The sequence below is a fragment of the Emys orbicularis genome, chromosome 1, assembly GCF_028017835.1.
Source record: "Emys orbicularis isolate rEmyOrb1 chromosome 1, rEmyOrb1.hap1, whole genome shotgun sequence".
In the NCBI taxonomy this organism is placed as follows: Eukaryota; Metazoa; Chordata; order Testudines; family Emydidae; genus Emys; species Emys orbicularis.
In genome coordinates, this window is record NC_088683.1 from 208,703,157 (window position 1) to 208,722,810 (window position 19,654).

General features: G+C 43.2%; 1 protein-coding gene across 1 annotated transcript in view; it reads left to right on the forward strand.

Annotated features, from left to right (window-relative positions):
• Positions 1-19,654, forward strand: part of LOC135894906 (mucin-17-like) — a 44,517-nt gene that overhangs the window by 17,670 nt on the left and 7,193 nt on the right. Inside the window, exons 3-10 of the mRNA XM_065423000.1 lie at positions 21-275; positions 2,616-2,728; positions 5,365-5,584; positions 7,591-8,367; positions 11,891-12,003; positions 13,096-13,315; positions 16,823-17,025; positions 19,131-19,214. Of these exons, the coding sequence (XP_065279072.1) occupies positions 21-275; positions 2,616-2,728; positions 5,365-5,584; positions 7,591-8,367; positions 11,891-12,003; positions 13,096-13,315; positions 16,823-17,025; positions 19,131-19,214 (1,985 nt within the window). The remainder of the gene's footprint in view (positions 1-20; positions 276-2,615; positions 2,729-5,364; positions 5,585-7,590; positions 8,368-11,890; positions 12,004-13,095; positions 13,316-16,822; positions 17,026-19,130; positions 19,215-19,654) is intronic.

A 19,654-nucleotide genomic window follows, 5' to 3' on the forward strand; every position in this document is an offset into this window, starting at 1 on the left:
ACTTCATTTTTTGTTTATAGCTTCACTTATTTTTTCCATACAACTTGAGAAAGTAACCAGTGAAGTGATACAGTTGAATTGGACACCTCAAGGTGGGACAAGAGATAGCCCTTACACTGTGTATCTGTTGAGGGATAACACGGTGAGGAATAAGAGCACTACGAATGAAACACGGATAGCATTTGGAGATCTGGTTCCTGGTTATGAATATATAATATCTGTGGAAGTTTTAACTTGTGCTAAGAAGATCAATACTTCAAAGAGAGTTCGCACAGGTATGGCCTTCATAATTGAATATTTTTTTCTTTATTACAGTAACTCATATATGGCCAAATTTGGAAGTCCTTACTCAGGCAAAACTCTCTTCGATATAAATGGGATAAATCCTGAAATGACTTGGCCATATCATGGACACTGAAGTCCAGATGTGCACTCAGTGATGATAGATCAGTCATTACATTTGTAGTGATCACATCACGCAAATAAACAGAAAAATAAGTGTTTCATTTTGTAATGTTTTGATCACCCTTAACTCATTTGACTTTCAATGAAAGTTGAGGGTACTTTTGGGATTGGGCCCTAAATGATGTAGCAGTGAATCTCAGAGACTATCATGTCTATGACTCAGAAAATCTGGGACAAGTCAAAGGAAACTGGCCCCTGAAAGACATTAATTCCATAGAAAGACATGACAGCCATTCTTCTCTCAGTTACACATAAACAACCCCTCCGCCATCAGTGTGGTTGTACACGTGTAAGTAAAGAAAAGATTTGGCCCATACAGGTATATCTTAAGCAAAAGACAGAGAGATACAGTAGATAAGTTATATTTTATTCTGGATATTTTCCATCTTACATTACAGGTTTCAAATATATATATTTGATAAAGAAATATATATCTTACCTAGAAGAATAGAACAGAAATCAAAATTAGGATAGCAAATTGGGGATTTAGGTGTGAACTGAAGACACTTCCCATTAAGATCTGTAAGGGTGCGGACTCACCCCTGCGGCGGCCCCTACTGGTTGCTTCAGGGAATCAGCTCATCCAGCGTCTGGAGCGCCCTCTGCAGGCCGGTGATCCGCCTTGTCCCTACTTCTGGCCCCTGTGTCCCTCCCAGGACCCGGTGCCCCTATTACTGGGATGCTGCCCCCTGGCAGTACCCCACAGATCTGGGTCTCCCCTCCCTGGGGAACCCCCACCCAGGGGGGGGGGGGTGTCTATCCCTAATGCCCCAGCATTCCTCTCAGCTGGGCCCGCAGGGAATCCCTCTCTGCTCGCAGGCTCTCCAGTGCAAGGAGCAGCCTGCTCCCTTCCTCCAGAGTTTGGGTTCCCCTGGTAGCCTTCTCAGCTCCCCCATGGGATCCCAGGTTTGTCTGGGGCCTCCCTGCCCCTGACAATCCCCTCTCTAGGGCCCTGGTCGTCACCACCCCCTCCTTCAGGGCAGTCTCGGACCCGGCCCGGTCCTGCGGCCTCCCCCTCCTTCTTTGGGGGCTTGGCCGTTTTCCTCGGCGCCCCTTGTGGCAGAGGAGGCACAGCCAGTGCCCACCCCTGACCACCTCAGGGCTAATCTGGGCCCTGCGAGTTCCGTGAGGGCACTCCCCCTTCTTGTGCCCTGGCTCCCCACAGGCCCAACACAATTGGAGCCCCCCTGTTGGCTTCACAGGGGGCACTTGAGTCTGTCCATGGTCTGTCTCTGGCACAGCCCTTCCTTCAAGGCTCGCCTGGGCCCTGTGAGTTCCATAAGGGCACTCCCTCTTCAAGTGTTCTGGTTCCCCACAGGCCCAACAGTTCCTCGGCCTTGGCACCGGCCTCCTGCCCAAGGTGCCTGGCCCCCAATGAGGTCCTTGTGCCCTCCCCCGCAGCAGCTGAAGCAGCCCCGCTTGCTGCTCGGCGAGCCGGGCCACACAGGCTCTCCAATAATAGTCTCTCATTTCTTCTTCACCGTCAGTTTCTCCACTTCCTGATTCGGGCAACTGTCCCACAGTCCTTGCCCTGGCCCCTTGTGTCAGGGGCGGACCGCTATGCCCACATTCTCCACCACGTGTAGAGGAGCGGACTCACCCCTGCGGCACCTCCCTGGGCTATCTCAGGCCCTTCCAGGCAGGAGCAGGTGTCCACCCTGCTACAGTACAGTATTGAGTGTCTTAGTGGATGAAGACATCCTGCCTACATTAACTTATGCCTAGTGCTATTATAGTTTGTATTTAGACAGAGAACCATTTTTGAAATAGAATATAAAATAAACTGACCAAAGTATATCTTCCTAAAATTTTCAGTGAAGAACCCAACATACCCCAGTAACAGTTTTATTACTGTGCTATTAGCTCTAATTAAATAATTCAATATGACAAACTTTTGACTACAAACAGTGGAATCCAGGTCCACTTTCTCCTGCTTACGGTAGATTCATTCTAGTTAACCTTTTAAAAATTGATATAGATCACATTCATTTTGATTACTTTACAATTCTTTTACCTTTCAACATATCCCAGAAGTTGGGGTGAAGGTAGCATGCCAATGTTGTGTTTGATTTGGGTAGTAGCCAAAAGATTTCATGTAACAAATGCATTTTTGCAGCACTGTGCTGAACTGTTTTTCAATGTCTTTACAGAAGCTAAAACATTTGACGGAAAAACCAGGATTACAAATGAAAATTTCAAACCTGAGTATAACAACAAATCAAGTGAAGAATTTAAGGATTTTGAAAAGAAGTTCATTGGGGAGGTATCATATCCAGGATTATTCAAATAAAATTAGTTTTCTATTGAACTCTTCCTAATCCAAATATATGTGAGAACCAGGTCACACATGTTCTGCACAGATGGAACACATTGGTTGGAGGTTAGAACACCAGTGATAATTATTGCACAGTGATGCATGAACTCTCATTTACACTAAAGTCCTATTGGGCCTTAGTTTAAATGACGCTCTGGCCCAGAGTGATATTAACTGAAGGATAATGAGTTTTTGAGATCTGAGATGGGGTAGAGGTGATGGGTTTTTTTTCCACCATGGTGTCCATGAAATGCCAGTGAATGCTGAATTTAGGTTTGGACTGCATAGTGAATCTGGATTGCCATTAACCAGAAGCAGAATCAGGTGTTTCTTGTTGTGAAATCTTATCTACTTATTTGAGGATAAGACTGATGAGATTTGGATTAGGTCACCTCCTAGGTAGATGAGTCATACCAGCAGGAGGCAAATATGAAATCTTCTCTGGTTAATTTCTCACCAGTTTCATTTACTGAGAGTTTTTGTATAGGGAGAAATGCAGTCTGTTACCAGTGACTTCCTGTCTTATGGCTAGCAACATCCAGTAGGGAGTCATTGGGTGCCTGTTGTTTTGAGAACATCAGTGCCTCCTTAGAGAAGGGTAAGGTACCAACTTCTTGCATGTGAGCAGGTATTATGCCCTTGATCAGGGAATCATCCCCTGACACAGACAAGTTTTGACCATTATTGCCTTGTCTCTATCTTTCCCGATAAGTGATTTTACTGCTAAAGTTTCGGCCAAGCATCTCTGTGTCCTTTGACATCCTCAGATTTCCTTATCCCCCTTCAATTTGACCTTATTCCTGGGACACCAAGACACTGCACTAATCTTTTTGGTTGACCATCACTTTCAAGGGATTGATCAATCTTGGGGGCTATTCTAATTCCTAAATCTCTCAGCAGCCTTTAATTTCAATGATACGTTATATTAGCCATCCAAATGATAAGCTGTTACTTTAATTTGTAAGGAATTTACTGGTCTGTCTTGTAGTTGAGGGAGCTCTGGAGGGAAATGTGCAATCTGGGTCTTCAGCAGTCAGTCTGCAAAGAGCCAGTCTAGAGCAAGGTGGGTTGAGTTCTGCCTCGCTGTTTTAGGGGAGCAGTCTGCTTTGTTTCTCCATTTTTGGTGCTTATATGTTAGGGTTTTGGAGTCTGAGAAATAAAGTAGTGTAACACTGCTATATTCCAGAAAGAGTATTTTATGTTTTTTATCTAACTTCTCTGTGTGTATGCCATAACAAACAAAAGACTGTAACAAAAGATTGGCAGATCTTGTCGATGCCCTGTGGACCCAAGTGGGGTAGATGGACTTGCACTTTGTTTAATCCTCTTAGATCCAAAAGGGTGGTGTTGAGCAATTACTTCTATGCCCTGAGGGTCAGTCAAACATGATTTTGGAGTTTCCGTCCCATCAGAAGGAGCCTGTTAGGAGATATAGTGAGATTACATAGTGTACTCTCTACACTTTCCACTTCCAAATGAGGTTGGGCCTTGGATGAGAGTGAGCTGGTCAAAGCTCTGTCTAGAAAAAATTGGGATGATGCTTCTAGAAAGGGTGAAGAATGTAGCAAGGGTGCAAACACTGGCATTTGTTCCTTTGTATTGCAGGGGCTTCTCCCCCCTTTGTTAAGGAAGTTCACAGCTAGCGCTTGTAAAATGCTTTGAACATGAAAAGTGTGATATAATTGCTAAATTTTATTTTTAAACATAACTTTTTTATTAAAGTCTTTCCAATAACTGAAATACAAAACGTGTTGGTAGTAAACATACTTCCAAAGATTGTGAATGCATATGTAGACTTTGGACTTGAACTTCTACTATTTTTTCTTTTTTATTGCATGTGCTTCATTGTGGTTAGACAGAGCTAAAAACAAGCAAGTGAAAAATAAAGTGAGAGGAAAAAATGTATCCAACAGCATAAACCCAAACCCAAATAACTGCTCTTTCATGACACGCTGGTATCTAATCATCACTATGGATATTTTCATGCTCTTTGATTCCTGCATAGTGTCAGTGAAAAGATGAGCCTTTTCCCCATCTCCATTTGGCTAGACACATGTGAACATTTTGTTCATTTGGGTCTTGCCATATTTATACAGTGATTCTTGGCCTTCCAACTGGATTACTGCAGAAAACGCTAATTTGTTACTACACTTAAATACCACTCAGAAGCTTCCACTAAAGCAGAATTGGGGAGACAGGAAGAAGAGATTTAAAAGTAGGGGATTTCAATTTGGTTTTAATTGAGGGCCAAAGGCTGTTCTAAACCAGTGTTCATGGAAGGGAAGGGGCCTGACCTAGACAACTGGGAGAGTCCTGTACACCTTACAATCCTCAAGGGGAGTGGGAACGACCTCTGATTTGTAGATCTCTCTCTCAAACAGTTTTTAACCCTATCAACTCTTGCAATTTTTTACCATTTGCCATTAATAAATGAGAGTTATGAAAATGTTTGAAGGTCGTAGAACTGATTTCTATAAGCATTTGATTCCACTATCCGTAATGCTTGTCAAATGAATTGAACAATGCAGGGTACTTTTTGCCTTAAGAAAGGAAAATTGAATAATTTAAACTTTTTTACTTTACAGATAAGAAAAAACTTGCCACCTGAGATGCAAAGGTTACTAGACGAAGGAAAAATGCGTATAGTAATCAACAATCTTAGAAGTGGCAGTATACTTGTGGACTATATGATTGTTTTGGATGTAGGAGAAAATGTAACAAAAACAGAGCTCACAGCTGCTTTTACAGAGGCCTTTAACAACAGTACAGAATTTCAAACGGACCGCAACAGTACACTTATAGAAGGTATAGCCTAATGCTCGTACAAACTGTTTTCTTTATATTTAGTGATTACAGTGTTTATCACTGATAGTGACTTTATGTGAAAACAACTGCACTGGCAGTGAACTGTGTCATTTAATTGCACTCAGCGCTTGTACTTTCATCTTTTCCATGATGAGTTAAAGAGTTGTTCTTTTTATGTTTGCTCAACTTCATTATAGAAACAAATAGTTGTGAGATGGGATTAGATGACTGTTCTGAACATGCCACATGCCACGCTAGTGGGCCATCTTATTCCTGTCAGTGTCAGGCTGGATTCACAGACTTCAGTCCCAGTGTACCTGGGAGAGATTGCCGAGGTAAGATGAATTTAAATTCACAAAACTCTTTAGATGGTCATTTTCTAAAACTCTGTATTTGACTCTTAAAAATAAACTTATAAATGAGTTATTTAAGAAAATAAGAAAAAGAAATAACTAGAATAAAACATGGTTGAATCTTAACAGTTGATGATGATGATGATTTTATTATCTTATTACATTATTGTCAGGAGGCCCCAACCAATAGTGGAGTTCACTGTGATAGTCTCTGTACAAATACATAATAAGAGAGAAACGTTCACTGCCCTGAAGGACATACACTCTAAGGCCTTGCCTTTCTGACACTCCTCCATGTGGTGAATTGAAGCACGGTGTTGTCCAATTGAAACAGAGTACAATGGAATGAGTCATTTGTTTACTAAGTGTTTGCAGGACTGGGGATTAAATTGATAAGACAGATAAAGGGTAGGAGAAAGGAAGTATCATTATCTCCATTTCACAAATGGGGAACTGAGGCAAAGAGAGATGAAGTAATTTGCACATGAAGTTTGTAGACGCGCCAGTTTTGATCCCCCTCTCCCAAATGCCAGTGCAGCATCTTAACACAACACTCTCCTTCTCCTCAAGAGAAACGCTTTAATGAAAATTCACAGTCTGGCCCAGGTGTACTTTAGAAATATGTGGGTCCTTTAAAAGGAAAGAAAGATTAATCCAAATTTAAAAGACAGGGACATGGCTTCAAATTGGCTGCATAAAGAATTATTTATAAGAGTAAAGTTATGTAGGATTGGGTCCATAGTCATATCACAATGGTAACTGAAGAGTGATTCCTGTTTACAACACAAGGACTATATTTTGGGTATATAAACTCTGAGGTTGAACCCTTTGTTTAGTACATAATTAATAGTAAGCAACTCTCAAGTTATTATATTGACTTAAAACATATAAAAAGCATTTTCCCTTCCAGCAGCTTCACAACCCTATTTTCTTTTCTTCTCTTTCATCTACATTTTGGAATTCTTCTGCTTCAGCTTTATCTTAACAAATAAGAGTTGTGAGCCAATCAGAGTACAGAGATTCACATTCTGTACAGTTGCTGAGAAATAACTGCATGATGACCCTGCAAGTTAGATACACAGAGCCAACCAGAGTACTGGGAACTACACAACTGGGGAAAAACTATGGATCAGACTGAGCTATTAGTCCCAGTCCTGAGTAAGGTGTAATGCATAACTGTGGCCCCAGGAAAAGCCCGGAAAAGGAATTGTGGCACAGAGCTTCATAATTCCTGCCCTGATTTCATTTTGCTTCAGGGAAAATTCAGTTACTAGAGCTCTTGAAATGGTGAGCTTACTTCCCCAGGGCAGCTCGCCATCTACTCTCAACAGCAAGTAGGGCCGGTGGAGCCAAAACTCTGGCTATTCCCTACCTGCTTTCTTGGTGGGGCAACGATCCAGAAAGCAGAGGCTGCACTCTGCATGAGACCCAGACCCAAGATCCACGGAGGTTGTGCAAAGGGGTGTGTGGCCCTTACTTCTCCTTATTCCCCTGCTTAGCTGAGTAAGACAAGGGAACAATCTAGCCCTGCATGACTGTGCTTGGGTAGATGGACAGCAACTTTGATTGGCAGAAGCAATTCCATTTTAGTATGATTTAAAAATGATGTTCTCCATCTCTGATTTTAATGTTGCCTTATTCTTTCTATAATAGAACCAGCTGGAGAGCCTGTGACAATTGCACCATCAAGACAGCCATCTACATCAAAGCCATCTGTTGAAAGCATTAGCCCCACACAAAAATCTGAAACGGCACCTGCAACTTCTATAAACACGACAGTTCCGTTACCAGTGCTGAGTCCACAATCTACATCACTCATATATCCAACCACAGACAAAATAGCAACTACAGAGACACATTTTTCAACAACCGCCACCACTGAAACGCATGTAACTTTGCCAGTGTCTTCATCAGTAGCTACAAAATCCACATATACATATTCTGTAAATAATACATCCCTGGAAACTACCCGCTTAGGGACGATTGCTACGGAGTCCACTACAGCTCCCGTGTCTAATGCAGTGCTAACAAATGGCACTTCTAGGCCTTCTCCTACTACGGACACTAATGATATATCTACAGCTCCTTCCACAAGTCTTATTCCGGATGCCACAAAAACACCTTCTCCTGTTTCCAGCACACAAATATCGTTATCGTCTACAGCTTCTTTCACAGAGAGAATTTCTACAAGTTCATCAGGTACATCATCTACTCATACGACCAGAGTAACTATGATTGTGGAACCCAGCACTACTTCTGGGAGTTCAACCACAAAAATGCCAACAACATTTTCTACAATCCCTGTGACACCTCCATACAGGTCTACGATTTTAACATTTCCAGAGACTTTCAACAGGACGACAAGGTCTACAGTTATAGTTACAGGATCTACAACAAATCCTATTTTAACTACCACATCAGGAGCTTGCAGTGAGTTAATTAATATTGCACAGTAAGAGAAAAAGAAATTGTGATATAAGCTATGAAAATATAATTCTATGTTTACTAGGTACTTTAACTGGGAAGTAACATCTGGGAAGTAAAATGTGTCTTTAGGAAAGAATGATCCAAAAATCCTATAGAAGCTATATTGATTTGAATGATGTTTAAGGCTAGAATGCATGATTAGATCTGTGACGGGAGTCCCTCCCCGAACCTATCAGAGCCACAGTGAGTGCAGAAGGGCTTGACATGGACAAAAATGTCTGTCTGCCCAGATAAAGCTGCATGTTGGGAGCTGTGACTGTTATTATAATGCACAATTGTGCAATGTCCATGACCACAATCTGTATACACATTAGCATGATAGAATTCGCTCTGAGCTTTTTGGGTTCTTGACTGCTTTTTTAAAAAAACTGCCATGATTAAGAGATCGGAGTCTGTTTTAGGGCCATCTGTCCGCTTCTGATTATGGTTATCAGCGAAGCCATCTTTAATTTATGGTGAGAGATTAAAAAAGGAGAATGCAACTTTCTTTTGGATATATCAGATAATGCAAGTTAATATTTTAGAATGTAATTTAAATTTTTAGAGGAAATAGTTACCTTCCAGCTTTGAGGGAGACAAAGAGCTTGGGGCTGGATTCTACCCTCAGGTAGGTGCACAGAACTGTGGTTTGATTCAGTGGGAGACATGCATGTACATCTTTGTCCCTTAACACTAGCCTAGAAAATCCCCAAAGTATTAAATTGTCCTTACATAAGAAATCATTTAATAACAATGTTTAATTTTCATAAGTATTTATTTTTAGCATCACAGATGTGGGTAAATGTGTCACTTACAGAAAACTGATCTTTTTGTTTATAGCTTCACTTGATTTTTCCATACAACTTGAGAATGTAACCAGTGACATGATACAATTCAATTGGACACCTCAAGGTGGCGGTATAGCTTATACAGCGTCTCTGTTGGGAGATGAAGAGGTGAAAAAAAACACTACATATAAAACAAGCATAGCATATGAACATTTGCTTCCTGGCCAGGAATATATAATATCTGTGGAGGTTTTAACCTGTGGTAAGAAGACCAGTACTTCAATGACGGTTCAGACAGGTATTTCCTTGATAATCTAATCATTTTTATTAATAACTCATAAGATATCTTTTTTTAGATAAGATTAGAGCAGGGGTGGGCAAACTTTTTGGCCTGAGGGCCACATATGGGTATGGAAATTGTATGGCGGGCCATGAATGCTCACAAAATTGGGGGCTGGGATGCGGGAGGGGGTGAGGGCTTTGGCTGGGGGTACGGGTTCTGGGGTGGGGCTGGGGATGAGGGGTTGGGGGTGCAGGAGGGTGCTCCGGGCTTGGACCGAGGAGTTTGAAGGGCGGGAGGGGGATCAGAGCTGGGGCAGGAGGTTGGGGCGCAGGAGGGGGTTAGGGGTGCAGGCTCCGGGCGACGCTTACCTCAAGCAGCTCCTGGAAGCAGTGGCATGTCCTTCCTCCGGCTCCTATGCGGAGGTGCAGCCAGGCAGCTCTGCGTGCTGTCCCGTCTGCAGGCGCTGCCCCTGCAACTCCCATTGGCTGTGGTTGCCGGCCAGAGGGAGCTGCGGGGGCAGTGTGCAGAGCCCCCTGGCTGCCCCTATGCGTAGGAGGCGGAGAGGGGAAGTGCTGCTGCTTCCAGGAGCTGTGCGGAGCCCCAGCATGCACAGAGTGGGGGCAAACCTCTGACCCCACTCCCCAGCTGGAGCGGGGCAAGCCCCAGACTCCACTCCCTGGCTGGAGCTTGAGGGCCGGATTAAAATGTCTGAAGGGCCGGATGCAGCCCCCGGGCCATAGTTTGCCCACATCTGGATTAGAGTCTACTTCTGTAACCTTTACTCATGTGAATAGTTCTTATTTATGTGACTCATCCCATTGACTTCAAGAGGACTACTTGCTTAAGCAGGAGTTATTCTGTATAATTTTGCAGTCATGGCACTTAAATAAAGAATTCTGTACAAAAAATCCCATTGAATATTTGTTACAAATTTAACACTCAAAAGTAAGGTAATGCCAAAGTTAATGTTGCATGAGCCACCTTAACTGTGCCCCTATGTTTTATTAATTATTTATTATTATTATTATTATTATTTTATTATGCCTAGGAATGATGAAACAGTATTAATTATAGGGTCACATACTATTTCTAAAAAATACATATATGATAAAAAAAATTCTACAATCTTAGACACACAAGTAGCATCATGTAACAGTTTTTCATTCTTGTATATTTATATTCTGTTCATCATCATAATGCTCTAGTGTATCATTGTCATAAGACTTTTCATATGAATTACAATACATCTTTCCTTATGTGTCATTCCAGGAACGAGGCAAGTAACTGTGGGTCTGACTCTTAGAGCTTGTCTACACAGAATATTAGTGGGCAGCAAGCCAGGGTGTGAATCTGCAGCACACTAGATTGCTGCACAGTAACATACCAAGTGGGCACTGCTTTTGCGCACTAAATGTGCTGTAATGGGCTTTGAGGTACTGCTGTTTGAAATGAAAGTACTTCAAAGTGCACTACAGAACTTTTAGTGTGCTGCTGTACCAGTGTCCATGTGGGACGTTACTGCCCGGCAAGCTGTAGATTCACACCTTGGCTTGCTGCACGCTAACATCCCATGCAGACAAGTCCTTAGAGGTGCCAAGAACGTACTGACTTCAAATGAAATCGCAGGTGCACTGTACTTCTGAAAATCAGTTCCTACAAGGCTGACTTAGCTGCACAAGCCTGTACAGTACAAGCTGTCGCTCTCTCTCTCTTCTAAGGAAATGGCAAACGGGGGCTTTAAATGAATAAAAATATTGTAGTGTAATTTCAGCAATGTGCATGAATTCCTGGGGCCTGATTCTCTTCTCACTTATTCCAGTTTTACACCAGTGCAATTCTATTGATTTTGAAGGGATTACTCTCAATGTACAATGATGTGCTGGAGAGGAGATTCAGACTTCTCAGATATGAGTATACTGCCTTTGTGTCTTTCAGTTTATGCCTGATGATGCTCTAGTTTGGATTTAGAGACTCAATATCAAAAAGGACATCAAATAACAGGACAAAATATACATTGCTTACATTCTCTGACTTTGCCTAGAAGCGCTGCTCCTTTGTTTTAATGCGACGATGGGCCCAACCCTGCGTGCCTTCTACAAATGGAACCCCCCACTCTCCTCAGGGGAGTTCCACGTGGAGAAGGATAAAGGAATCGGACCCAAGGTTTTTTGCACAGTCAGATTCTAATATTGTCTGATTGAAGAAGTTGTCTCATTCCAGCTAAATTTTACAAATTAAAATTGACTGGATAAGTAATGATTTTTATAAACCCTTTGTGCCTTCCAAAGTGTCCCAGAGGTTAGGCTGATTGTGGCAGCCCAAGATTATTTTTTGCTCAGTCTAGTAAACCCAGTGCATCAATGTCATTAGGTTAATCCTTCGGGGAGAATGTTTAATATGTTCTATTTCTTTACAGCATCCAAAAACTTCAAAGGACAAACCAGGTTGATAGATAAAGTGTTCAACCCTCAGTACAGAAACAAATCAAGTACAGCATTTAAAGACTTTGAAAAGAATTTCACTGACGAGGTACCACTCATTGCTTCAAAATATCTATGGGCTTTATCATTCCCTACACTGCTTACTACTGCCTAGAGGACAGTTTGTCACATTCTTCTGGAGGAGTGTCAGGGGGATTTTCTGCACTGGTGAAGTAGCAGAGGGTTAGGCCTCCCAAACCAGCAGACCCTAAAACTCTAGGATTTCGGAAGGCCAGGGCCATCTGGGCAGAGGCCCCATGTTTTCCCACTAGCTTCCATCTCAGTCTGATCCTTTGGTAACAGCTTCTGCAAGCAGGGCCGGCTCCAGGCACCAGCTTGTCAAGCATGTGCTTGGGGCAGCCACTCCGGAGAGGGGCGCCATGTCCAGGTATTCGGCGGCAATTCGGCAGACTGTCCCTCACTCCGCCTCGGAGCGAAGGACCTCCCGCCGAATTGTGTCTGGAACTCCCCTCAGAGATGGGTTGCACGAGGTGGAAGGAGAAAGCATGTAAATTAATTCTGATGGAGTCAGCAGTAATGGGAGGAATCCTGCTGTAAACAGTGGCTGTCCCTCCATCCCGCAGCAACTTGCCCTTTCCCGGATTTTGGATCCTGACTCCTGCAGAGTGGCTTTGACTGTCATGGTGCAGTACCCTGCTGGGTGAATAAAGCACAAAACTGCAACAGACCTACACCTAAATCATCATGGCTAATGTGGCCCCACTGCACCACTGGTGCTTACAGTGGAGATGTCCTATCAGTTTAATTAAAAATGGTTCCATTCACTTGTGTAGATAAGGCTAAAATGGGAATCACATGGTGAAATGCTGTTTTTTCTGTTCCTCTTCCCCTTTTTCCCCAGGACGGGGAATTTTGTTTTGTTTTTAGAGTTTTAAATAATGAATAAGGAATGTTTTACATTATTTGGCTTATTTTATTCCTTTATCGGCAGTTCATCAAACAGTTACATTTAAAACTGAAAGGTCTATAAAATGGTTTGGGAAACAGAGAACTGATTCTTATACGCGGGTTATTTTTTTATCGGTGACTCTTATGAAAGGTTATGAAACCACAAAAAGTTGGTTTAAGAATTTATGAAGGTGAAAGAAAATCAGATTGATTGTTACTTTTCATTTTACAGATAGGGGAAAAATTGCCAGGCGAGTTCAAAAACTTATTTGACATGCGGAAATTGCGTATAGTAATTGACAATCTTAGCAATGGCAGTGTGACTGTGCTCTTCAACATGGTGATGCCTGTGCAACAAAACTTAACACAAACAACGGTCTTCGATGCTTTAATAAAAGCCCTGAACAAAAGCGCTCTGGGGCGAGTGGACTTCAACAGCACTTTTATAGAAGGTATGGCCCAGTGCTCACAGGAATCTCTTTCTGGTATACTCTGCGATTACTGTGTTTACCAATGACGGTGACTTGCCTGTAAAAACTACTGTAGTGGGATTTCTGAATTTAGGACCCAATACACAAGGGGAGTTATTCCTTATTTCAGATGTTCAAGAACCCATAAGAAAATGCAGACCCAATCCAACAGCCACTGATCTCAGTGGAAAGACCTCTGTAGATGCAGTGGGCATGAGATTGAGTGCTAGGGGCAGACCAAAGAGGACACTGCACATTTTCCAAGGATTCAATGGGATGATGAGCCTTTTGCAAAGCCCCCAGAAAGGCATCTTAAAAGCACAAGAGAGCCGTTAGCCTACTAGCCATGCAAGTGCTAGTATTACACATTTGGCTAAAACCACAAACATTGATTTGAGAACATAGCCAGTGCCACTTTTAAGTAACATTGATAACTATACAATGCTCATCAGCTTAAAGCTAGGTAACAAACTGTTTCTGTGTTTAGTTATTGATTAATAAAAATACTTCCAAATTGTATGAATTTTCCAATTGCTGGGAGCATTATTTCCTTCACTTCACTGACAGACAAAATTAACAGCTGGGCTACTTTTACAAAGTAAATGTGAATATTTTTAGAGTGGCTCTTACGTTTTAATTTTGGAAGATTTGCTTCTTGCCATATGGCTAAGCTCACTGGCTGCAGTACATAGCTATATGACGTTATTCTCAGAAGTTCTCTAATTGCTTCATGTTGGAGCAAGTCTACATCAGTTAGAGGACTGACAATGGTGGAAGCACAATGCCTCTGAACGTTACGTTTCTATATTTCCTACATTTCCAAGAGGCAATAAGGGAATTTCCGGGTCAAGGCAGAGCTAGAAATCTAGCTGTCCAGGCTGATCCACACCCTTGTCTTTCAAGTACGATTAATGATGCCAGTAATTGTACCTTTCACTGTTTTTGTTCATGCTTTGCATCCTATTATTCAATATGGCAGAGGAGCACTTGATGCAAGTTGTGTGTGTGGGGAGGGGGGGGGGCAAAAGTCTCCCAAACTCTTTCTTCTGTGGAAGATCTACCTTTACTACGTTATCTGTGCCCTAGGAGTTAAACTAGTCAGTGTTTAGGTAATTTTACTTCATTATTCTTGCCAGAACAGTGACTAAAGAGTAAATGCTGCAAATGCTTATGCTTGTATTGACTCTATCCACATGAGTAATCCCGTGAAATTATGGCCCAAAATGCCAAGACTGGGCGCCTAAAGTTATGCACCCAAATCCAGATTAAGTGCTTGATGCTGCAAACAGGGACTGCAATGTGTCATGTTTTCTTTCATGAACAGTCTTATTGCACTCAATGCACTTCACTAGGACATACAGTTTGTAAACACGCAGCAGTAAGTGTTCGCAGGACTGGGCCCTATGGCACCTAAATAAGGTGGCCTTATGTTCAGAATATTGAGCACCCATAGCTTCCATTCTCCCTCATCACCCATTGCTAAGCACCTCTGAAAATCAGGCCATTTTTATTTAGGTGTCTAAATATAGATTTAGGAACCAAAGTTTGAACATTTTTGCCTACTACCTTCCTAAGTTATTCTCTAGGAAATGGCAGGAAAATGCAAGTTACAGACAGTATCTTATAGTAACTGGTTGCCTTAAAAAATAAAACAAAGGGAAGAGTGCAACCAATGCTTCTGGTTTTTCAAAAATAAAAATCAAACATGACATGAAAATAATACAAGAGCATGTGTGCCATCTCTTTGGTTGGAAATACTCCTGTATGATGTTAGCTTTAATAATAGAAAGTTGGTTGTCATTAGTGTCGGCACTAGAGCTGGTCAAAAATTTTCTGATGAAACAGTTTTTCATCAGAAAATGCTGCTTCAACAAAATTGAAATGTTTCATAGGAACGTATCAACTTTATTGACATTTTTGAGGAAAAATTAACAAAATGTTTAATTTTGGTAATGTCAAAGCCTTGGTTTTGACATTATCATTTTGTCTTTAATATAATAAATATAATATAATATAACTACTGGGGGAATTCTGCGGGACTGCATGCCTGCAGAAAATGCCCCTCCCCCCTGCAGAATTCCTGTGCTTCCCTGCAGAAAACAGCAGAGAAGCAAAGGGAAGCCATGCGTGGAGAGGGGAGGGACGACTATGGATGAATTTTTTGGGGGGCGGATTGCACCCCCAAACAGAGGCGAGGCATGGGGGGCACACAAGGTTACGCCACTGCCCCCCCCATTTCTGCAAGCGCAGAGCTGCCCTGCAGAAGGAGGCTGCGTCTCAGCTCTGCTAACTCTGCAGCTGAACGCCACCTACCTGGGTCCTACTGCCAGTTGTGCTCCCCTTATGTGTGCTGGGAGCCTTCCTGTTTTCTGTGCAACAGTGAGTGCCCACGGCGGGGCTGGATAAGGGGAGCAGGGGGAAGGAGGGGTGAGTGGGTGAGGGTAAGAGGCAATGGGGAAGGAAGGGGGTGGAATAGGGCAGGGGAAGGGAATGTGGGAGTGAGGGGAGGGGGATGGGGCAGAGCGGGAGGGGGATGAGATGGGAAAGAAAAGGAAATAGGGGAATCATGGAGGGAAGCGGGAGCCTCGGCAGCAGCTGGGACTTCCTTGTTAAGTAGACCCATCAAACCCTCATCCTGACAAGCCCTACCCCACTACACCAGATCTCCCCCAATGAGCCCCCCACACCCAGACTCCCACTCCACTGAGCTCCATCCAGCTGCACCTGGACCCCCCACTGAGTCCCCCACACCCAGACCCCCCCCCGCCGAGCCTCATTTCTCCACACCCAGACCCTCCCACTGAGCACCAACCACCTTTACCTGGATTCCCTGCAGAGTCCCATTGCCCCTGCACCCAGAACCCCCCAACGAGTCCTGTGAATCCAGATCTCCCACTGAGCCGCTCGCCCAAGATTGCCCCACACAGAAACCTCTCACCCCACACCTGGATCCCCCCACACTAAGCCGCTCCACTCTTGGATCCTGCTGGGCTGAGCCTGCTCACCCACACCTGGTGTGCCTGGCACAGAGGGGCAGGGCTCCAGGGTGTTTCTGGGCCAGGCCTGGCCCTTGCACTGTATCGGGGAGGTGGGGGCTTCAGGATGATCTCCCACCTCAATTCAGCCAGTGGCCTGTGCTCCCCACTGCCATGCTGGAGCCACATTTATTTATTGACAAATAAAATTTTCAGAATTTTTCAGAATTTTAAAATATTGTGCGTGTAATTTTAATTTTTTTGGCACAGAATTCCCTCAGAAATAATAATATACTATAATATAATTATAATATGGTACAACAATAAAGTCACATATAAGAGCTTTCATCTTACTGAAATGAAATGTTTTGATAAGGTTGCATCGCTATTTCTGAAATGAAATTTTTTTAAAAATTTCATTTCACATGAAATGTCAACTTTTCATTTTGATTTGGGATGAAAGGAAATTTTGAAATATCAGAATTTCATGTGAAATGGCATTTCTGTTTTTTAGTCAGCACTAATATTTTCATTTTTTCCAAGAGGCGTTTAATATGGCAAATATTTACTTTATTACAGCGGGAAACAGCTGTGAAACAGGATCAAAAATCTGTTCTGAACATGCCTCATGCATCCGTGAAGAGGCAACTTATTCCTGTAAGTGTAAGGATGGATTCTATGACCACAGTCCCCGTGTACCAGGGAGAGATTGCCAAGGTAAGAAGGAAAGGCTAGGATACCCTTTCGGAGATGTGCACTGATATGAATCTGATCTTGATTAGGCCAATGCAAGTTTATGTGTAAAAACAAACTGATTACATTTACATCTGTATTAACTGAAGTTGTTTGCTTAAATCTTCCATACAGTGATTTTTCAAGTGTGAAAAATTAATTTTCAGTCTCGTGTGTGTATTATGGTGTCCATCTGCCTTTATACAGTAGAAGGGGGGAAATGTTATCTCAGTTTATAAACATGATCTTCTCTTAACTTATAGACATAAATGAATGTGCTACTAACACGTCATCATGTTCACGCTTGGCCACATGCAACAATACTGTAGGAAGTTATGAATGTAACTGTAATCCAGGAATAAAAGATGGGAATCCAACAAATCCTGGAAGACAATGTAAAGGTAAATGAATATTGGCTTACTGGTGCTGAGGAAAACATTATTTTGCAATATGTTGCTGAAAAACCTCAAATTCTCCCAGGCCACACTTATTTCACCAAAAACGTTGTTTTGTACTCTCTACACATAAAAGCTTCATACTAAATGGTCTACCTGGAGATCCATACTGTGGAATTCTCAAAGCTATTATTATGTATGACAGGGGCACAGGATGTGGGGCTGAAAGTTGTCTCCACACTGAGGGGCAGATATCGTTCCACAGATGTGTGCCCTGACAGGGTCCTCCCGTCCCACATCTTCTTCCTCCCACGTAGAAGTGATGGGCTCAGACACATCCATGGCACCTTCCCTAGTCTACCTAGGATCCCGTGGTGGGTTCTGTGTAAGGCTGGGATCTCCACTCGGTGAAAACTAGGTTGGCTGGGGGAGGGGACTGGGCAGCTCTGCACTGAGTGGGAATGGATGAAGAGAGACATATAATGGCCCTCGCTCTGGCCCCTAGAGTCCCCAGAAAAGTCCTGGCGCTGTAATAACTTTCCGGCAGAACCCCCTTTGTAGCAAGAAACTCTCTTTAACGAGATATGGGTAGGGTTGCTGGGGACTGCTGCTAGTTGCAGAAGCCCTGGCAGCACTGCTCCATTGGAACTTCAGTTCCCCAGGCCAGCAGGGCCTCCATGTGGCTAGCCCTGACTTCCCACAGATCCTCTAGGACGTGCATGAATTCCATGGGCTCTGCAGGGCCTAAGATCAGGACTCATGGCTCACCCCACCTGCCCAGTGGAAAAATTTGGGTGGAACTTTGTGGGGGGAACCTTGTGAAGCTTATCTCCCCTATTAGCTCTCTTGTGTGGGTCTTACCATGAGATGGAGAGATCCAGCCCTAGGTGATCCAGCTGCATCTTTTCATTCACCAGAAAGAATGGATCTCCCATTCCATATGTTCTCTGGTGTTTGCGACATGATACTCCCAAGAAATAGCATGAGAGCATCCGCTGCTTTCCCCATCCATTGTGGTAGCATCAATGGGAATAACTCCATGCCGGCTACAACAGGCTGGGCTGAGGATTTTGTTCCTCAGCTCTGTCATTTTTGTATGAAAAACAGAACCTTTTAATACAGGCTTTCTTCCATACCTAGGGTGATCACACCTAAAAGTGTGCTAGCTGCTTTACAGACATATAATTCCCTTGGAAATTCCCATCATCTCTCCCACTGGATGGAATTCACACCTGGGCAAAGGGCCACTACAAGGTTTATATATACCATTTCTGTCCTACTTAAAGCCTCAGAGTGTTTATGTGTTATATACAGCTTACAATGGCCCTTTACCCGGGGTGAATTTCCTTTCTGTATCTAAGGGCATGTCTTCACTACCCGCCGAATCGGTGGGTAGCAATCAATCTATTGGGGATCGACTTATCGCGTCTAGTGAAGACACAATAAAATCGATCCCCGATGCTCTGCCGTCGACTCCGGAAATCCACCGCGGCAAGAGGCGGAAGCGGAGTCGACGGCGGCGCGGCAGCGGTCGACTCACCGCCGTCCTCACAGCTAGGTAAGTCGACCTAAAATACGCAACTTCAGCTACGCTATTCACGTAGCTGAAGTTGCATATCTTAGGTCGACCCCCCCCTGTAGTGTAGACCTAGCCTAAGTGTATCACTTAACTTGGTTTTGCTATTTACTTTACAGACCCTGTTCTCTGCTTCAGCAGTGCTAACCTTTGCTCAACACAAAATAATGACTGTCTTGACTCCAAAAATCGGATATGCTCAAGTAAGTTTTTAAGCATTCCTGATTCATTTCAGATTGCTGGGTAACATCCCACATGGGAGCAAGTGTTTTTGGTATACAGTTTATGCTCTACTTTGGTACGTGAGTTCAACTAGCACCTGAAGTTCACATGTCTTTGGCCTATAGTTGTGAATGCTCCCTCCACCAAAGCTTCACTTTCAGCCTCAGTCTTTATTTTTAAATAAGGCAATTGCTTCTAAAGTGTCTTCTTCTTGGGTAGGGATCATCCATTTACTTCCTGGGAGTTGAGGGTATTCAGCTCCTAGCATGGAGTGCATCTTGAAGGATCCAGAACTAACAGCCTGATCTTGCGCCCACTAAAATCAAAGGAAGTGTTGCCATTGAGTTCGGTGGGAGCACTGTAAATGGTCACAAACGATAGCAAGGGATGATAAGCAAACGGCAGCCACTGTGATGTGGGA